Here is a 19,285-nt window from a genome sequence, read left to right on the forward strand (position 1 = left end):
TTACCCCCTCTCCCTTTTTCCCTCCTCCCCTCCGGGCCGAGTGCGCCTGTCCACCAGCCCGGGGGCGGGGCTCGCTCCCCCTCCCCTCCCCCCTCCCCCCCTTCTTCTCCCTCCCTCCACCCTCCGTCCCTACCTTCCCCTCCCTCCTCCCTCCGCCCCCTCCCCCTTGTCCCCCGCCCCGCCCTTCCCGGCTGGGCCCGCCGCCCCGGAAGGAGGCAGGCACGGCGGCGGCGGTGGCAGCAGCGGTGGGACGCAAGGCAACGAAACGAGACGTGGGCCCCGCCGTGGGCCGTGGGCCGCGGGCCGTGGGCGGTGCTGGAGGCGGGGCCTCGGCGGCGGCGGCGGCGGCGGCGGCGGGCCGGAGCCGGGGTGGGACGAGTCCTCGCTGCCACGGCGCGGATCCCTAGCGGCCGTGGCCGTGACCGTGACCGGTGAGCGGGGCTGGGGGGAGGGGCGGGGGCGCCGGCGGGCTCCTGCGCGCGGAGCTGGGAGATGACAGCCGCTGCCAGGCCTGCCGGGCTCCTGCCATGCGCGAGCATTTATTAAGCGCCTGCTGTGTGCTGCGTCCCCGGCCCCGAGGCGGTGTCTGAAGTGCGGGCGGGATGGATGGCCTGAGGCCCGGGAGGGGAGCCCCAGGCCGCGTCAGGCTGGTGGTCCCGAGGTGGGCGGGCGTTCTCCGCCTGCGGGCCGCCCCGCTCCGAGCCGAGGAGAACGCAGTTGCAGACCCCCGCCCCGCCCTGGGGGCGCGCGTGCAGAAGAGCCCTCATCCGGGCCTGGGTCAGCGCCGGCCTCCAGGCGGGTCCGCTGCCCCCCGGGGCACCAGTTGTGCCGGCCCGCCCCGCGTGGAGCCGGTGACGGTGAGCGCCGGGAGGGGAAAGCTGGGTAGCAGGTGGGGCCGGGACGGGAGCCGCGTCCGAGCTTGGGCGGGGGAGGGGCCCGCAGGCGTCTCGGGGAAAGGAGGAAGGCAAGGGGGGACCTGGAGGATCGAAGAGGTGGTGCAGGTGTGGGGAGGGGCGGGGCTGGAGAGGAGAGCCCCCGTCCTCCAGGCCTTTGTCTGGGGAGGGGGGCGCTGGGGGTACAGCGCGTCTGTAGGGTTGCGCGGCTCCCGCAGGGGCCACGCAGGTGCTCCCGGCCGCCTGGGGCCAAGCACAGCTGCCCCCGGGCTTCTGAATGTGAGGAGGGCTGTGCCCCCGCGGGAGCCCCCAGGCTGGTGTGGGAGGTCTCCCGGCTTAGGGGGCTTCTGCCTCCAGGGGCCTTCAATGCCAGGCAGACACGTGAGCGGACTCTTAGCGGGCATCTTTCTGCCTTGGGCCCTCCTGGTCTCTGTGGCCGTAGAGAGGAGGGGACCTGGGAGGGCTTTTTCAGAAGATCAGGGACGTCCAGGCTTTGAACGTGGCTGACAGGCTGAGTGGGCAATGGAAGTTCCTCGTGAGATCACCAGGGGCCGGGCAGCCTGCGGAGCAGCAGTGGGGGGCTCCCGAGGAAGGGGCGGTCAGCTCCAGCCAGCGCTGTGAAGGGCGAGCGGCAGAAAAGCCCTGGGCTTGAGCGAGGCTGGGGAGCGTGATCCGGCTAATCCCACACAGCTTCTTCTGGAAGTTTCCCATTGAAGGAGAGGAAGGAGCTGGAGGGTTAGCCATGGTCATCCCACTGTCCTTGTGTGATTTCTGGAACATGGGTGCCCAAGGCAGGGGTTCTCCCTCCCGTCAGGATATAGTGTGAACTCGATATTGCCCAGTAATAATGATAAGACATGGCTGAGTTAGTCCTGGGTAGGGCCAGGCCTTGTCACGGCGTCCCCATCACCTGATAGCCCTGAGGTCACTAGCAAGTGGGGATTCTGGGCATCAGTGTGCCCCCCCTACCCCCAGATGGCCCCAGTGCAGAGAGTGGGAGCTGGTTGACTTTGGTGGCTGAGAGCTAGAGCCATAGGGTTCAATCTGGACAGTCCATGCTAAGTGACTGGGCTCCCTGGAGCCTCCTGGGGTGGCTTCTGCTCATTTTCTCAATCTCATATCGGTGGAGGCTGTCTGGGTACCGTAGCTGAGCAAGAGACCTCGGTCAGTGCTGCAACTTGCCCGGCCAGTCTGACAGAAATGAGTCACGGGCCTGGTATGGCCTGGCTTTAAGTTGGTCCTGCTAGAAACTACTGTGGCCAGCAGCACTGGATGCAAGCCTCTGGCTATCCTAGTTTACAGAAACAGGTTGCTGTATTGCTTAGATTCGTTAAAAGGCTCGAAGGTATGTGCCTTAATCAGATTCAGAATGGAGCCCCTCAGGTCCAGAGGCATGGGGGAATCCTTTTTAGAACTGGTTTTGGGCAAATGAGAAGCAGCCTGTGGAGAGGAGAAAAAGCCAGAGAGAAAGAGTTGGTTGCTGGTCTTGGGTCCCAGAGGCACTGGAGACACAAGCAAACCTTGCTGGTCCCCTCTCAGAAGGAGCTGACATTCATTTGGAGAGGGGCGACATCGGGTCCACCTAACATAGATACCAAGTAAATGAAAGGGGCAGGGAGGCCCTGGCAGCCTGGGAGGGGACCCGGAGAAAAAGTGGGGCTGAGGGGGAGAAGGCTAACGTCCAGGGGAAAGAGGGGATTTCAGGTGAGTACTGAGCCATCTACCTTGGTTGGGTGAGAAATCAGGTTCTGCCAGTCAGGGTTTGAATGTAGGGCTCTCTTGAGTAAAATCCAGGGCTCCTTGCTTCTCTGCCCTCGGCGGGCCAGTAGGAGGGATGGGAGAATTGAGAGAAGTCCCCTCCTGAGGCTTCAGGCAGCCAGGTCCTCTGCTCTGCAGGCCTAGTTTGGGGTGCATTGTTTTGAGGAGGGGAGGAGGTTGGGGCAGTCCCTGGAGGAATGATAGAAGTAGATAAGTTGTTTCAGGACAATTGCCTGAATATCTTGGAAGTGATGATCAAATCTAGGGACTGTGGGTGATAGAGATCCAGTCAGTTGACTTCAGTTGAAAAAGCATTAAGTACTGCCCCTATCAGGCCTTGTCCAGACAAAGACAAAAATCATCCATCTTTGCCTGCAGGGAACTGACACTGTAGTTGGGAGAAAAAGCATTCATATAGAAAATAACATGTAAGCTATATAAAGAATAGTTTTTTAAAAGAATAATTTTTGGGGAGGAGGGCACAGGTCTAATATGAAGGACAATTCTGTGGTTTTTTTTTTTTAAATTCATCAAATATTTTCCAATTACATGTAAAAAAAATTTTAACAATCATTTAAAAAAAATTTAAGTCCCAAATTCTTTCTTTCTCCCTCTCCTCCTTCCTCCTTGAGAAGGCAGGCAATTTTATTTTGATTATACACTGAGCTCATGCAAAACAGATTTCCATATTAGCCATGTTGCGAAAGAAAACACACACACAAAACAAGAAAATAAAAAAGAAGGTCTGCTTCGGTCTGCACTCTGGAGTTTATCTGTTTCTCTCTGGAGGAGGAGAGCCTTTTTTATCATGGGTCCTTTGGAATTGTCTTGGGTCCTTGTCTTGATTGCTGTAGCGGAGTCTTTCAGTTGATAATTGCTGCAGTGTTGCTGTTTCTGTGCACAGTGTTCTGGTTCTGCTCACTTCAGTTCACATGTATTCATCTAAATCTTCCCAGATTTTTCTGAAGCTATGAAGAACAATTTTGTTAATAAGAACAGGTTTTCTTTTAAAAAAAATATGTTTAAGTTTAACTTTAATAAGAGATCATTTCCATATACAAAGAATAGAAAAGGGGGAGCCCAACGGAGTGTGAGGAAGACTGGAACAGAGAGTAGGAGAGAGAAGGGGAGGAAGTGGGGGCCATGGAGGGAACCTCTGCCCTGGTAGCCTCAAATAGGGGGTCTTTACTGCAGCCATGGTCAGATTGATCGGATTATCCATCCCTGAGAAAGTCGGGGAGCAGCTGAAAAGGCAGGTGGTAGGGGAGGGTCCTGGGGTCTGGCTAGTGGTGACCAAGTGAAGGGAGTCACAAGTTCTCATCCACCAGCTCCTTTCGGCTCACACCAGTTGTGGAAAAGCAATTTAGAGAAATGTTCCTATGAACTTGAATTTTCCGTGGAACAAGGAACGATTAGCTGCTTTGTTGTGGATCCTGGAAGAGCTGGGGCTGAGCCTCCTGTCTGCTGTGTGCTTCCTGAGTGCCTCTGGGCACTTCTCTCCTCATTAAATCACAGGTCTGGGGCACAGTTCTCCCCCCAACTCAGACTCTTCGGGAGATTTTTATAATGAGCGTATGGCAGCGTTTTACAACCAGAATCATAGCCCTCTCTGGAGGACTTGGCTCAATCAAAGAATGAACAACGTAGGCCAGGCTGGGGCTGCCAGAGTGCTTAGTGTTGGAGAGTTCAGATCTGGCCCTAGACACTGCTAGCTATGGGAGCCTCAGCAGGTCCCTTTACCCTGTTTGCCTCAGTTTCCTCACCTGTAAGGTGGAGACAGTGATAGCACCTACCTTCCAAGGTTGTCATGAAGGTCTGTCTCTGCAAATTTGTCATTGTCATCACGACTTTCAGAGCCGCTGTCGTCTGGACAGGTCTGCTTTTGCATCCGTACAACTAAAATCCCACAGAGATCCGCTCTTGTTTTGTCCCCTCCCAGTAGAAGGGCCGACCTAGGCAAAAGCTGAGCCCACGTGGAATCCTGGAGTTGGAAGGCAAAACCCCCGAGGAGCCTGAATTGCCTGGACAACGAGGGGTCATCCAGCCTGTCCTTAGACACCATTTCCCTGCATGGAGGAAGGTGTGAGATGGCTTGACTGCTGGCAGGCTGTTAGTGAGCCCTCCGTGGCTCCGTCCTCCCTGGCTCCCCACTCTTCCCCCAGAATGGGGATTCCATGTTGATGCTCCCCAGACTGCCCTATTCCATACCATATGAAGACATGCCCAGTCAGTGGTGCTCAGAAGTGCCGACTGCTGTGGCTAGATGTGCCTGAATTGGGCTTTTCTCCATCCATCTTCTCTCCGTGTTCTTGTAGGACTGGTGGGGTTCACTGATGGTGCGTAGCATCGGCTGGCAATTTCCTTCTCTGCCTGCATTTCCTTTGCCAGTCTAGTGGGTGGCAGGTTAGCAGTCAGACTTGTTTTAATGTGCATTTCTCTAGTCTGAAGAATTTGAACTTCTTCTAGGTGGGATTACCTAGTAGTTTAGTGAAGCTTTTCCCAGTTTGCACTCTCTTCAAGAGAAGAAAGGTATGTGAGTTTTTATTTAATTCTTCCATGATTTAAGGGTTTGTTTCCTTTGAGCTCGAAGGTTAGTTGCACTTTGGGGATGTAGACTTGTGTCACCTGTCACCTGTCACAACAGACTGAACCAAAGTTCAGGGGACCATTTCAAATTGGGAAGTTTGAATACAGATTCTTTGGTAAAGTTGTCTTCTCCTCTCATCGTGAGTGCCCAGCGCCCAGCACAGTGCCGAGCACAGAGTGGGTGCTTTATTATCGAGCACTTGCTGGTTGGTTGGTAGCTGCGTGGGCCTGTGGCTGGGAGCCCCTCTCGGGCAGACGGACTCACCTGTCTCTTGGTGTGATTGGGCAGATGGCCTTCTTTGGTGACTGGCGACTTTTAGGACCAGTTCAGCGCTACATAAAAGAAGAGAGTTTTCCTTCCTTCCTTCCTTCTGGGGTTCTCATACCACATGCCACCGCCTGGGTGGATCACACTGAGTTTCAGGGTTTGTTTGCTCTGGTTTTTGATGCTTCTGCCCTAATGAGAAACAGGAGAGGCAGAAACTGGGCAACTCAGAGTGGTGGGACCTCCTAAACCACCCATCCCATTGCAGTGAGACTCTGCTTTCATGTACGGGGTCACAGCTCAGTGGCAATGCCCATAATGTTCATTTCTGTGCTTTGCTTACTCCATGGGCTTCCATGCCCACTGACCTTTTCATGTCGTCTAGACCCAGGATTGCCTAGTTTGAGAGGCCCAGGCGGAGATCTCAGACCTGCCCCTTCCCAGTAGGTGGGGGGTGGGGTGGGGGGAAAAGCCCCAGTTTTGGGGGAGGACTGGCTTTTTTAGGCTTGAGAGATGGGGAAAACTAGCTGACAAGCAGAACCTTCCAGAAATGCCTTTCCGCTTTTCAGAAGGCTCAGTGGTTCCCTTTCGTCATTAGGGGAAAATACCCTTGACTCTGCCCTCTTTGCCAGGCTGTTTTCACATGCATTTAAAGTTCTGGCCTGCTCACGGTTCCCTTGTGCATAGTAATGAGGGCTACCAGGGCCATGACCACAAAGCACTTTATATACAGTGCTTTAAGGATAACAAAGCACTTTTTACATATTTATATTCTCATTTCAACTTTACCACAACACTGTGAGGTGGGTGCTGTATTATCTCCATTTTACAGATGGGAAAACTGAGGCAGACCTGGCCAGGAGGCTGGATTTGAACTCAGGTCTTCCTGATTCCAGGCCCAGCACTCTGTAGCCTCACCACCCTTCAGCTGGTTCCTTTGTGTAGGTTGCCTTCCATGCCTGGCATGTTCTCCTCTTCACCTCTGCCCTGGGGACCTTCGGGCCTTCACCTCAGTGACCCCTCTTAGGGGAGGCCTTCCCTACACTCTGGGTTCTCTCTGCCCACTCTGGGACTTGGCCCTTATGTATTTGTGGGCATTTCATTCTCTCCAGCCCAAGTCTGCCAGTGCTTCCTGAAGACTGTGTGTGCGTCTCGTATGGAGGCCTGCGAGAAGAGCTAGGGGTCCTTTGACCCATCTTCTTGGGGGAGGTGGAGCCTGCTCTGGTGACAGAGGTATCAGCGCTCAGTCCAGACTTGTGTTTTAACAATCCATCTACCAGCTCCTGCTAGCAGCTCCTGTGGGGGTGTAAGATCCCCCCACAGCCAGCACCCAGGAGGCTGCTGGCATGCCGGGAAAGCACAGGTTCTTTTTATCTGCTTAAACAAGGAAAGCACAGTGAAGGGGTTGACCAGCTTACTTTAATCCAGCATTCAGTTAGCATACAGACAACATTCATTTAGTTCGGGAGGAAAACACCAGCATTCAGTTAGCATTCAGTTAGTTCAGGGGAGCAAAGAGACAAGCATCAAGAGACAGACCAAATACAGTTTCATTCACTTACTTCAGGGGAAAAAGCCAGCACCCTGAGGTTCAGAACATTCATTTAGTTCGGGGGAAACGAACCAGCACCCCGAACCTCAAAACCAAAATACAAACAAATTACAAATATCAACAGACAGACCCAATACAATTCATAGTTACCAACATCTGGGCTCGGCCCGAGAGCAAGGGCTGGCCCAGAGTCACGCTTGCCGCTGCTCCCACACCAACCGGAAAAGGAAAGAGAGCTCTTCAAGCTGTCTTCTCCCTTCTTATAGAGTTCTTGACATCATCAAGCGCCGCCTGAATGACCAGGGCCGATTGGTTCTTGAGTTGGCCCCTCCCCCTAGCGTAGACTAGGTTAACACCCAATAGGACATGGCTCTGGAGTTAACACCTCCCCTCAGCCAGCCCCATGACTCGTCACACAGGAAGTTCTCTTCCTGGCATGGTTTCTGGGCTTCCTGCCCTGGAAGAGAAGCCCCAGTGCCCAGCGAGGCTCAGTGAGGTAAGCTGAGTCACTCAAAGAAAACAAAGGCCATTCTGGCCACAACTTGGTACCCCATGGCCCTCCTGGAGGAGGCAGCCTAAGCTATGATTCCTCACTCCTCTCCTTTTAGGGGTGTCTTCCTAGGTCATCCTTGAAGACTATGGGCTTTGTTTGGGTCACCTAAGGTAAGGCTGGCAGGGTCCCTCCATTGTCCCCAGGCAGCATGCATTTATTAAGCCCTTGCTCTGTGCCTAGGACCCTGCCAGGCCTTGGAGATACAGAGAAGAAAGGGCAACAGCTCCTGCCCTCAGGAAAGCAGCAGGGCCAGAATAGAGAGGTCCTGTGATTTCCTGGTGCTAGGAGCTCCCCAGGTAGGGCCTGAAACCTTTCATAAACATATGCCACCCACTGCTGCTCTGCTCAGGATCCAGGATGCCCTCTGTCCTCTTTGTAATATACCCTCACTTCACCCTGCCCTGCCCTCCTGATTGGGGAATGGGGCTCAGCTCATACATCTCCTCATCTCTCCCAGCCCCTCCTAGGCCCCCCTCACCCTGCCTTTCCTCTCCCTTTTGTGTGTTCCCTTCCCTCATCTGATTGTAAGGTCCTTGAGGGCAGGGACTGGCTCTTCTTTTTCTTTGTTCCCCCAGCACTTAGCAGGTGCCTAACCCTTACAAGCTGACTTCTGTATCAAGGAAAGTGAATGCTGTCAGTTTGGCCAGTCAGCTCCAGGTCAGGCCTGTGCTGGGCTCCTTCATTTGGGATTGGGACCATCCGCAGCTAGGGGAAGGAAGCCATGCATTTTCACCCTTTGCTCTAACTCTTTATAACATGTAGCAGAGACCTTGTCATCATGAGCCTCGAGATGCCCAGAATCCTCTTGAGCTTTGCTGGACAAGGGTTAGTTTGAGGCAGGATGAGCCTCACTCAAGGTGAGCCTGAATGTGAAAAAGACTGCAGTTCGAAGTCTGGCTTTTGTCTTCCCAAGGCGCACACTTGGCGCCGCGCTGGGATTCAGTTGTTGAGATGCGCAGATAGGCACCTGAGGAAAGGAGGCTTACCTTGTCTTGAGGGAGCTACACAGGAGTCTTGTCAAGCCTTGTGCTTGAAGTCCAACACGTTGGGCCAAAATCAATCATCCTTTCAAAGTTAGGCTTGTGTTCTCAAGCCCAGGCTTTCTAAATAGCTGTCACTCTGACGTCCCTGTAATATTCCTGCCTCCTTGTTGTCTCAGGGACCAGGAATGGGGCTTCTCTGCAGGCATCTGGGCTTCCGGCAAGGAGAGAAGTTTCAAAGATCTTACGCTCGGTCTGAGATTAACTTCACAGGGGGTCAGGTGAGCAGATGCTGTCATTGCTCCCTGGGAGACAGCAGGGTGAGAAGGCAGCCATCCACACCCAAGGACACGGTGATAGGCCAGCTGTCTGTCCTCTGTTCCAATGAGGCCACATGTGGTCAGTTCTGGGTACCTGACCCCGAGGTCTTAGAAACCCTGGTGATTCTCAGAGGCCAGCCTGAGTGTGCTCTTCCCCTCCATGGTACTGCTCCCTTGAAATAACCTTTTATATATTTTGAATGAAAATAGTTGATAGGCCTGTTTCTCTCCCCACTCCATAGGCAGCTATTTGAGGACAGAGACCAATTGGTTTTGTTTTTTGTACCCTTAGTGCCTGATGGCATATAGCAGGTGCTTTAGAAATGCTTAATGAGCTCAGAAGAGGGCAGCACCTGGCATGGGTGAGAGCCTTGAGTGTCAGGCTCATGACAATCAGTGGAAGGAACTGGGGTGTTGACACCTCCCCTCCCCCAGAGTCTGAATGACCTTCCTGTGGAAGAGGGAATAGATTTGTTTTGTTTGTCCCTAGAACAGGGGTCCTGAACCTGGGGTCCTTGGACCTTGGGTGTTTTTAGGGGCTTCGGAACTTGGATGGGGAAATTATGACTTTATTTTCACTACCCTAACTGAAATCTAGTATTTTCTTTAGTTGTGGATTTTAAAAAGTCATTTTTTTCTGGGGTCAGTCAGTCAGTAACCATTTATTAAGCACCTGCTGTGTGCCAGGCACTGTGCTAAGTGCCAAAGATGCAAAAAGAAGCAAAAAGCAGCCCCTGCCATCCATGAGCTCGGTCTTAACAGGGGAGAGGTCCATCAGCCTGCCATAGAGGTCCGAGAGACAGAAAAGGCTAAGATCCCCTGCCTGAGGAGGCAGGACAGGATGTGTGGTCTCACTTGTCAAGCTTTAGGCTTCCTGACCCCAGAGACGGCTCTCTGTTTTGGCATGTAGTGGGTAGCAGCCCCAGAGCAGAGATCGAATGACCACTTAGCATGTGCTGGTGGGATTCCTTTCAGGTATGGCTGAGTTCCCTCCCAGCTGTGATCCTGTAATGCCAGGCCTGTAATGTTTATACTATAGTACCTTGGCCTATAGTCAGAACAGTGAGCCCCAAGGAGGGTCTGAGGAGAAGGGGATGATGGAAAGGGGACACAGCCAGAGGGATCTATCTGGTCCGTAGTGGTCTGCGTGTTGTGGGACCTGATAATGGCTGATAATGGCCTTATCCTCCTGGAGACTGCCAACTCTGCATTCCATTTCCAGAGACTCCCTGCAGGGTAGCTCTTGCCCCATTTCCACCTTCCCATTAATAGTATTTGTATGTCTGCCCATCAGCCTCACATAGAAAAATCTACCCAGGGTGTGGTTGGCCTTTCTCCAGGCTTTTCCCATTTCCCCACTGTCTCCTGTTAGCCAGCTCTTGCTGTGGACTGACCCACCTCGGGTCATAACAAACATAAGTTTGATTCACCCCGATGTGTAAGAAAGGCCGCTAGGGTGGAATTGGAGGGCCCTGGCTTCTTTGGGAAGCCTGATGGGAGAGTCCTGAGAGATACCTCTGTCTGTCTCAAGTATTTGAGGGCACACAGGATCCCATTTTGTAGGGTTTACCTTGCCAAAAAGGAAAATGCTCCTTAAAAGGTTTTTCAGGGAACGCCCAGAGGAAGCAGGACGCTTGTTGTCCAGATCCCTGGAAAGCAAATAGAGCTGCTGCCTGGAGGGGCTGAAGGGCAGAGTCAGGCAAGAGAGCAATACAAGGAAGATTTTATTAATTTATTTTTTGGGTAGAAAGTGAGCTGAACTGGCTCCACATGAATGCCTTCTCATTCTCCTCTTGTCTCCACTGTGCTCTTGGGCTGGATTCTTCCCTTAGGCTGAGGTGAGCCTATTAATGGGTATTTAGAGGGGACTGGGACCTTAGGGCTTACACTCCAGTCTCCTGGGTTACAGGCAGGGAAACCAAGCCCCAAGAGCTGAGCTGGTAAGTGGACAGAGAGTGCCAGAGGAGACCACTCTGCCTGCTCTTTGTCAGTCACTGCAGCAGTACCCAGTGTCCAGAACACCCATCTTTTGACCAATGAGGCTAAGGTAGACAGCCAGGCTAGTTCTTGATGGACATAGGGACTATAGATACAGTGCCAGAGCTGCATTTCCAGGTTGGCAGAAGTTGTCAGGCCTGGCCTTCTGCATAGCCTGCCATTGGGAATCTAGGGTCACATTGATGAGCAGACCTTTGGAAAATTCAGTATGTGCTGAATAAGCAATAGCTGTTTTTAAATCATAGTTTGGGAAATTCATATTGTGCCGCATGTGAAAATGTTTAGAAGGGTGTGGATATGTTTATGAGCTAAAAGAAAATGCTGATTACCAAGTTCCTATTAGATTTTATTGCCCACATGCAAATTTTGACCCTTGCTATTGGAGACTTGTGTCTAGTAGCTTGGAGTTTGGAGCTCCCGTGAGTCATCACCTCTTCCCGGATCTCCACATCCAGCCCTTCCCCCAGGCCCACATCAGTGACCGACCTGATGAACCCTTCAAACGCCTGCTCTAGAGGCAACTGAACTTGTCATTTTCTCCTCTAAACCCACTGATCTTTCCACTTGGCCTTTTTGTCGGATTCCTAATCTGTATCTGTCTTCTCTCTTTAACCGCTGTGAATTCTCCCTTCATCTCTGCTCCCTGAATGACCCATCTCACTTGGTCTAGAGCTGATAGATTTCTAATTGGCCTTCCCCCTGAAGTTTTTTCTGCTCCCATTCATAGTCCATGGAGCTACCAAAGGAATTTTCCTAAAATGCAGGTCTAATGATTTCCCCTACCCTACTCATATGCCAGTGGCTTTTTTTATATTAATTTTTTTCCAATTACAAGTAAAACCAATTTTTAGCAATCGTTTTTTAAAAATTTAAGCTCCAAATTGTTTCCTTCCCCCTTCCCCCCACCCCACCCCAGAAGGCAAGCAATTTGATATAGGTTATACCTGTGCGGGTGTGCAGAACCTTCCCATATTAGCCAGGTTGTCAAAGAAAATACAGACCAAAAAATCAAGAAAAATAAAGTAAAAAAGGTATGCTCCGTCAGCATTCAGACTCTGTCAGTTCTTTCTCTAGAAATGGATTGCATTTTTTGTCATGAGTCCCTGGGAAATGTCTTGGATCACTGTATTGCTGAGAATAGCTAAGTCATTCACAGTTGAATGTACAATGTCGCTGTTACTGTATGCAATATTCTCTTGGTTCTACTCATTTCTCTTTGCATCAGTTCACGTAAGTCCAGATTTTTCTGAAACTCTCATGCTCATAATTTCTCATAGCACAATATTATTTTATTGTAATCATATACTATAACTTGTTCAGCCATTTCCCAATTAATGGATATCCCCTCAATTACCAATTCTTTGCCCCCATAAAAAGAGCTGTTATAAATACTTTTGTGCATATAGGTCCTTCTCTTTTTTCTTTTTTTAATATCTTTGGGATATAGACTTAGTAGTGTTATTGCTGGGTTGAAAGGTATGCCATAGTTTTATAGTCATTTCCACCAGCAGTGCATTAGTGTCCAAATTTTGCCACATCCCCTCAGGCATTTGTCATTTTCCTTTTTTGGTCACATTAGCCAATCTGATAGGTGTGAGGTGGTACCTCAGAGTTGTTTTAATTTGCATTTCTCTAATCAGTAGTGATCTAGAGCATTTTTCATATGACTACAGATAGCTTTGATTTCTTCTGAAAACTGCCTGTTCATATCCTTTGACCATTTATTGATTGGAGAATGACTCATATTCTTATTCATTTGACTCAGTTCTCTATATATTTTAGAAATGAGATCTTTATCAGAGAAACTTGCTATAAAAATATTCCCCAGTTTCCTGCTTTCCTTCTAACGTTGGCTGCATTGGTTTTGTTTGTGCAAAACCTTTTTAATTGAATGTAATCAGAATTATCCATTTTATATCCTGTAATGCTTTCTATCTCTAGTTTGGCTATAAACTCTTCCCTTATCCATAGATGTGATAGGTAAACTATCCTGTGCTCCCCCTATTTGCTTATGGTATCATCCCTTATGTTTAAATGATGTCTTCATTTTGACCTTATCTTGGTATACAGTAGGAAATGTTGGTCTATACCTAGTTTCTGCCAAACTGCTTTCCAGTTTTCCCAAGCAATTTTTGTCAGATGATGAGTTCTTGTCCTCAAAGCCGGGGTCTTTGGGTTTATCAACCACAAGATTACTAAAGTCTTTTACTACTGTCTTATGTACTTGATCTATTCCACTGATCCACCTCTCTATTTCTTAGCCAGTACTAGATTGCTTGATAATTACCACTTTATATTATAGTTTTAGATCTGGTATGGCTAGGCCACCTTCCTTCACATTTGTTTTCATCAATTACCTTGATATTCTTGACCTTTCGTTCTCCCAGATGAATTGTTATCATTTTTTTCCAGCTCTATAAAGTAATTTTTTGGTGGTCTGATTGGTATGGCACTGAATAAGTAAACTGAGGTAGAATTGTCATTTTGTTCTGTTGGCTCGGCCTCCCTGTGAGCAACTGACATTTCTCCAGTTCATATCTGTATTTATTTGTGTGAAAAGTGTTTTGTAATTGTGTTCATTGAGTTCCTGGATTTGTCTTGGCAGGTAGACGCCCATGTCTTTTATACTGTCTGCAGTTGTTTTAAATGGAATTTCTCTTTCTGACTTGCTGCTGGACTCTTGGTAATATACGGAAATGCTGATTTATGTAAACCCCAATGGCTTCTTATGGGATCAAATACAGTTTGGCTTTTAAAGCCTTTCAGGACCTGACTTGAACCTCCCTTTCTCTTTACAGTTTGGGTATAGCCATGTTGGCTTCTCCCTCTTCCTTTAGCAGACTGCCTGGAAGGCACCCCCTCCTCACTTCTCCCTTTTAGAGACTCGGCTCATTGGCTGCTTCCTCCAAGGGACCTTCCCTGATCCTCCGGAAGCTAGCCATACATTGATTTCTGTTGTCTTGATAGAGTGTGCGCTGCTAAAGGGCAAGCACCTGTTGATTTTTCTCTTCATCTCCCTAGTGCCTGACACATGTAGAGAAGCTTAATAAATATTTGTTGGTTGATGGGTTCCTTGCCCTCATTTTCAGCTTCTGCTCATGTCTTTTGAATGCAAATTGGTTGGATAGAGAGGATCGTAAGAGATAAAATGAAAAATTTTGATAAAATTAAAAGGCTTTTATCCAAACCAACCAAATAGAGCTAAAATTCGAATGGAAGAAAGTCATTGGGAAAAAGTCTTTGCAGCAAGTTTCATTGACAAAAGTCTAATCTCCAGGATATATAAGAAATGGATTCAGATTTGTAAGAGTAAAAGCCATTCCACATTTGACAAATGATCAATGGATGTGAACAGGTGGTTTTCCAAAGAAGAAATCCACATGGCCGATAACCCTATAAAAATGCTTCAGTTCACTAATAATGAAAGAAATGGAAATTACAGCCACTCCGAGGTTCCATCTCACACCTATTAGATTGGCAAAGTTAACAAAGGAGGAAAGTGGTATGTTGTAGGGGCTGTGGCAAATTGGGAAGGGGGAAGGGAATATGTATGAAGCACCTGCGGTGTGCCTGAGATTGTACTGAGCCCTTTACATATGTTAGCTCACTTGGTCCTCACAACAACTCTGGCAGGTAGGTGCTACTGTTGTCCTCATTTTACACTTCAGAGGTCCATTAAGTGACTGGCCCAGAGATAGATGGCTAGTAGGAGTCTGAGGCAGAATTCGAATTCAGCTCTTCTTGGCTCCAGGCCCACTACTCTACCGCCTCTGAAATGGACCTGAAAACAGGTACATTAATGTTCTGTTGGTGAAGCTGTGAATTAGTCCTGCCATTCTGGAAAGCAATTTGGAACTGTCCAGAGTTAAATTTGTACAGGGATAACCCTGCTGGGCTTTAACTGCAGAGAGATCAGAGAAAGAGGGAGGACCCTGGAGTCTTTGGGGAATGATGAGCAGTTGTGGTGCACCTTTCAAAGGGGTTTCAGAGAAGCCTGGGAGCAGAACCAAGAAGACCCTCCCCTCCTCCCGAGTCCAGGCTGTTGGCTTTTTCCGCCCCATCCAAGGGCTCCGGCCACAGTGGGCTTCTCTGTGGGCTTCTCCTCCGTGGTTCCCCTGCCACCCTTTGGAAGAATGAGCAGTAAGTAATGAGTAAGGCAGGCAAGGACATGAGGGGTTACCTTACTCGGGCAGAAACAGCGCCAGCAAACGTCTGCAAAGTTAAGGTCGTAGCTCGCTGGGCCTGTCAGCTGCCCCCTAGACCCCTGTTTCCCTCACAGGTAGGGCCTCCTTTCCCCTGCCCCAATCACCTTGTTTTCAGATTCTGCAGAGTCTTGCACAGACATGGTTTCTTGCCTGATGGAATGGAAGCTTCTTGAAGGCAGGGACTGCTCCAGCTTTGTCTGGGGTTCCCTGTTCCTGACATAGAGAAGGTGCCTTAGCCCAGTGTCTGGCACATAGATGTTGGTGCTTGATAAATTCTGATTGATTGATTGATTGATTGAGAATGTATTTTAAGCTCCAGAAGCTGATTCAAACAGTAAGGCAGTCAGACGGTCCCTGGAGCTGGGAAGGCCCGAGTTCAAATTTGGCCTCTTCGTTGCCTGCCTTAGATCCCTCGTATATAAGATGGGCATAATAATGCCTACTTCACAGGGACCTAGATGGATGGATGGTGCTTTCCAAACATTAAAGCATTATGTAATTGCTAGATTATTATTGTTGATAATAAGATTTTTAAAAACCATGATAAATCCATACATTGGTGGGTATGCAAATGAGGCTTTCTTTTTTTTCATTTTAATGTTTTTAATTGATTTTTTTCATAGAACAGTCTGATAAAAAACCAAAACCAAAATCTCCCCTAATGCAGATTGGCAACTCCCTCTGTGTAGCTTAGAAGTGTGGCCAGAGGGGAGGCCCACTGTCCAGGATCACCTGCCGGTATGTGTCTGAGCAAGGCCTTGGACTCAGGTTTTTCTCTCTAACCACGCTCGGGTTGCTTAGCCCTGCACCAGCTGCCTTTCTGTGTTTTTGATAACAGGTCCATTTTTCTTCCTTTCTGAGGTGAAATCCTTTCAAGAGGTGATGATGAGCATCGACTTCAAAATTCACTGAGTTCCATTTGCTCTTCTGTATTTTGAAAATCTCTGAAAAGCGGAGAGACTGGAAGAGAGGAAGATGAGGAGGAAAGGGGCCAGCCCTGCATCTGGCGATGACAAATGAGCATTCAAACACTTCAGAAGGATTTTGGTTTCCATTGTTTAGATGAGTCTTACCGGCCACTTCACCAGTTTTGTGGCAGCTTTTTAGTTAAATGCAGGGTGAATTTTACTGAGTTTTCATTTGGTTTGCCATCTTCGGTTCATTTTATTTGTACTGTTACCTGCTATGGTCATGAGACAGCTCCCTAATTTATATTTTGTGGTGTTGTTGTTTTTTTTTTTTATTCTGTCATATAGATACTATTTTGCCCTGAAAGCTCCTGGATTTAAAGAAATGCCTGCCGTTGAAATGCCGGCCCTCAGCAGTGACTGTCCACATTTGGAGTCCGTGGGTGAAATAACAAAAGAAGACTTGATACAGAAATCTCTTGTAAGCGCATTTTTGTGACTTCAGCATTTACCTAAAGTCAGCTTGCCTCAGGTCTTCTTAATGTTGTTCATGACCAGGTGTGCAGATGAAACTTGACAGTGTATGAATCTGTAGTCAAATGAATTTTGGAAATGACCATTAAGAAACGTTTCAAGAATAACCAAGCCTCAAAATCCAGATTGGGCAAAACTCTGTCAGACTTTAATGGGGAATAAAGTAAGGCGATTTTTGTTAGTATCAAATACATGCGCTTTACCGAATATCCTTTTACTTCAGCATGGGGATTTGTGCTCTGGCTTTGTTCTAACTCCGTGGTTTAAAATGTCTGACGCTGGCATGCTACCATGGCAGCGGGGTGGTCCAGAGGTGATGGCGTTGTCTTGGGATTGGCCTGATATGGAAAGAAAATTAGCTTGAAGTGTAGAATTGTAATTGATGAGTTAAAGAAGAATGGACTGTGTGTGCATGCGTGTGGAGATCAGCCTGATTCACTAACGTTTTATAAAGGTGAGGGAAGAGGGAAGACCAAGTGGAATCTCCTATATACGCAGGACACTGGCTTTCTTGTGAACCAAGAAGTAACGTGGGATGGGGATGGCTCACAGAGAGGTCTCCTGAGGCTGCCTCTATGAGTGAGCTTCCTAGGAGAAGACTGGACTGAGACAAAGATGCTGCCCTGCAGGGACCCCCAGACCCCAGAGTGCTCCAACAGCTCTGGAGGTCAGTGCAGTGGCCTGAGTGGGATGGCTGGGGATGAGACAGGTGGTCATTCTGTCCTCCTCCCAGAGGGTCACAGAGACAGTGGGGGAGGGGGAAAGGACAGCTCAGATGCCTTCTGAGTGTATCCTCCACAGATGCTCTGGGGGTACCTTTGAGGGGCTGCATGGGGCCTGTGAGTTTAGCGAGCAGCAGGATGAGGTGGGATCCAGTCAGCCTGAGGGTGGCATCATGGAAAGAATTGTGACCAAAGGGCTGTCAGAGCTCTCTGTGATGCCTGAACCCTCTAGACTGCTTCATGATGCTGTGTCATCTATAAATGGGGGCAGCCTCCAGGGAGTCTGCAAACACCAGGCTGAGTTATGCCAGGGACTATTGGGAGGAAAGCCCTTTGAAAACTTTAACTTATGATGTGATATTGTTGGCAGCTGGGGCCACAGCTTCCCCAGCTGCTGAATGGGCAGTGTGATGGCACCTCCCTCCCAGTGTGATCGTGGGGATTGAATGAGGTGAGAATTGTGCCTGGCACACAGTACCAAGTGCTGGTGATGGCTGTTACACTGCAGGATACCAGAAGATGTCAGTTAAAGAAGTGGACCATGGATGTGTGGTATTGGTGACTCCAGCAGGGGCTAAAAATGGAAACTAGGGCAGAGGAAGGGCCCGATTTTCCCTGTCACTAAGCTCAGAGAATTTGCTCTGGGACATAGAGTCTAAACCATCGCTGTCCTGGCGTCTCATGATGGGATTAGAAGATGGTCCCTTCAGCAGCATCAGATTTACCACAAAATGCACCATTGTGTTAGGCATGTGTGTGTGAAGGCATTAGCAGGCTGGACGGAGGGCCCGGGGTGGGAGGCCTGAGGCCGAGGAAAGATGGAAGTCATTAAAGACATCCATTTGAAGTTACAGCATGTCTGTGACCAAGCCTGGTAACATTGTAGATCTGAAAGGATTTTAGAAATTATTCAATCATAAGATTGTAGCAGAGGTGATTCAGTGTAGCCGCTAGGGTGGAAGATGAGGAAGTAGGCCAGGATTTTCACTCAGAGCCTCCGACTCAGAATGTAATGCCCTTTTTTGTTCTTCTGGCTCAGCACTTTTATTTTGTGAGCAAGAGAACTGGGGCCTGTCAACCGGACCGCAGCAGCCTTTAACCTGGGGGTGGCTGGAGCCACACAGGGCAGGCCAGATTTACTGTGCCTGGGCCCAGCCTGAGGCAGGGGCTGCGCAGGGAGCCTGAGGCCTGACACCAAGGGTGACAGCAACAGTGAGACAAGTTCAGTTCACGGCAGGGCTTCTTGACTGCAACATGTCCAAGCTCAGAGACTACCTGGTGCTGGTCACAGCAATTCAGTAGTTGTGTGATTTGGCCAGAGGCTGAGGTCATCCAGAGGGTGAGCTTAGGACATAGCCGGCTTATCAGGCCGAGCTCTGGGAAACGGGGGTTTCCTGCTACCTTGAGAGACCCAGAGGAGAAGAATCACCTGCTCAGGACTATGCGTCTGGCGGCTGGGATGCAGCCTCCCATCTCCTGGCACCGCCTGCATCTTCTGCTCCTGTTCCATTAAGGCTTGACGGGATCCGTTTACTCTTGGGAAATTGTGTTGAGAACAAAGGTGGCTGTGAAATGTTTACTAAAAAGGCTGTCTCTGTTCACAGGGCACTTGTCAGGACTGCAAAGTCAGAGGACCGAATCTCTGGGCCTGTCTGGAGGTATGTCAGCAAGTGTTTTCTCAAGACAGTTAACTAAGTTTGTAATAGCTCATTCTTCAAGGGTTTATATCTGGTGCAAGGCCTTTTGGACACAATTTTATAAAGATGATTATAGCTCAAAACATTAATTTGTAAAGGCAAATGTATTTAAAAGACCCCGGGAAAGTGCGTAGTAATGTAAACGTTTGCTTTAAATGTACGTATGTGTGTATTCCTCGTTGACTGTGTTGCAGCCTGCTCAACCCTGACCAGGCCAAACCAAATTCGTTCCTGCACTCAGGGAGGTTATGTTTTAGGGGGGAAGGGGAGGAAGAAGGGACGAACATGTACATAGGTAAATAAATATAAAATAG

General features: G+C 49.3%; 1 protein-coding gene across 5 annotated transcripts in view; it reads left to right on the forward strand.

Annotated features, from left to right (window-relative positions):
- The first annotated feature begins 323 nt into the window (after nt 1-323).
- The window catches only part of USP33 (ubiquitin specific peptidase 33), a 65,102-nt gene continuing 46,140 nt past the window's right edge, over nt 324-19,285 (forward strand). For 2 of the 5 annotated variants that reach the window (XM_036755138.1, XM_036755141.1), the window contains exons 1-3: nt 354-431; nt 16,367-16,499; nt 18,879-18,932. In XM_036755138.1, the coding sequence (XP_036611033.1) occupies nt 16,404-16,499; nt 18,879-18,932 (150 nt within the window). In that variant the 5' untranslated portion in view covers nt 354-431; nt 16,367-16,403. Of the gene's footprint in view, nt 432-16,201; nt 16,229-16,366; nt 16,500-18,878; nt 18,933-19,285 lie in introns of those variants that run through there. The other 3 variants (XM_036755142.1, XM_036755140.1, XM_036755139.1) reach the window with 3 other exon arrangements.

The sequence above is a fragment of the Trichosurus vulpecula genome, chromosome 4, assembly GCF_011100635.1.
Source record: "Trichosurus vulpecula isolate mTriVul1 chromosome 4, mTriVul1.pri, whole genome shotgun sequence".
Lineage (NCBI taxonomy): Eukaryota > Metazoa > Chordata > Mammalia > Diprotodontia > Phalangeridae > Trichosurus > Trichosurus vulpecula.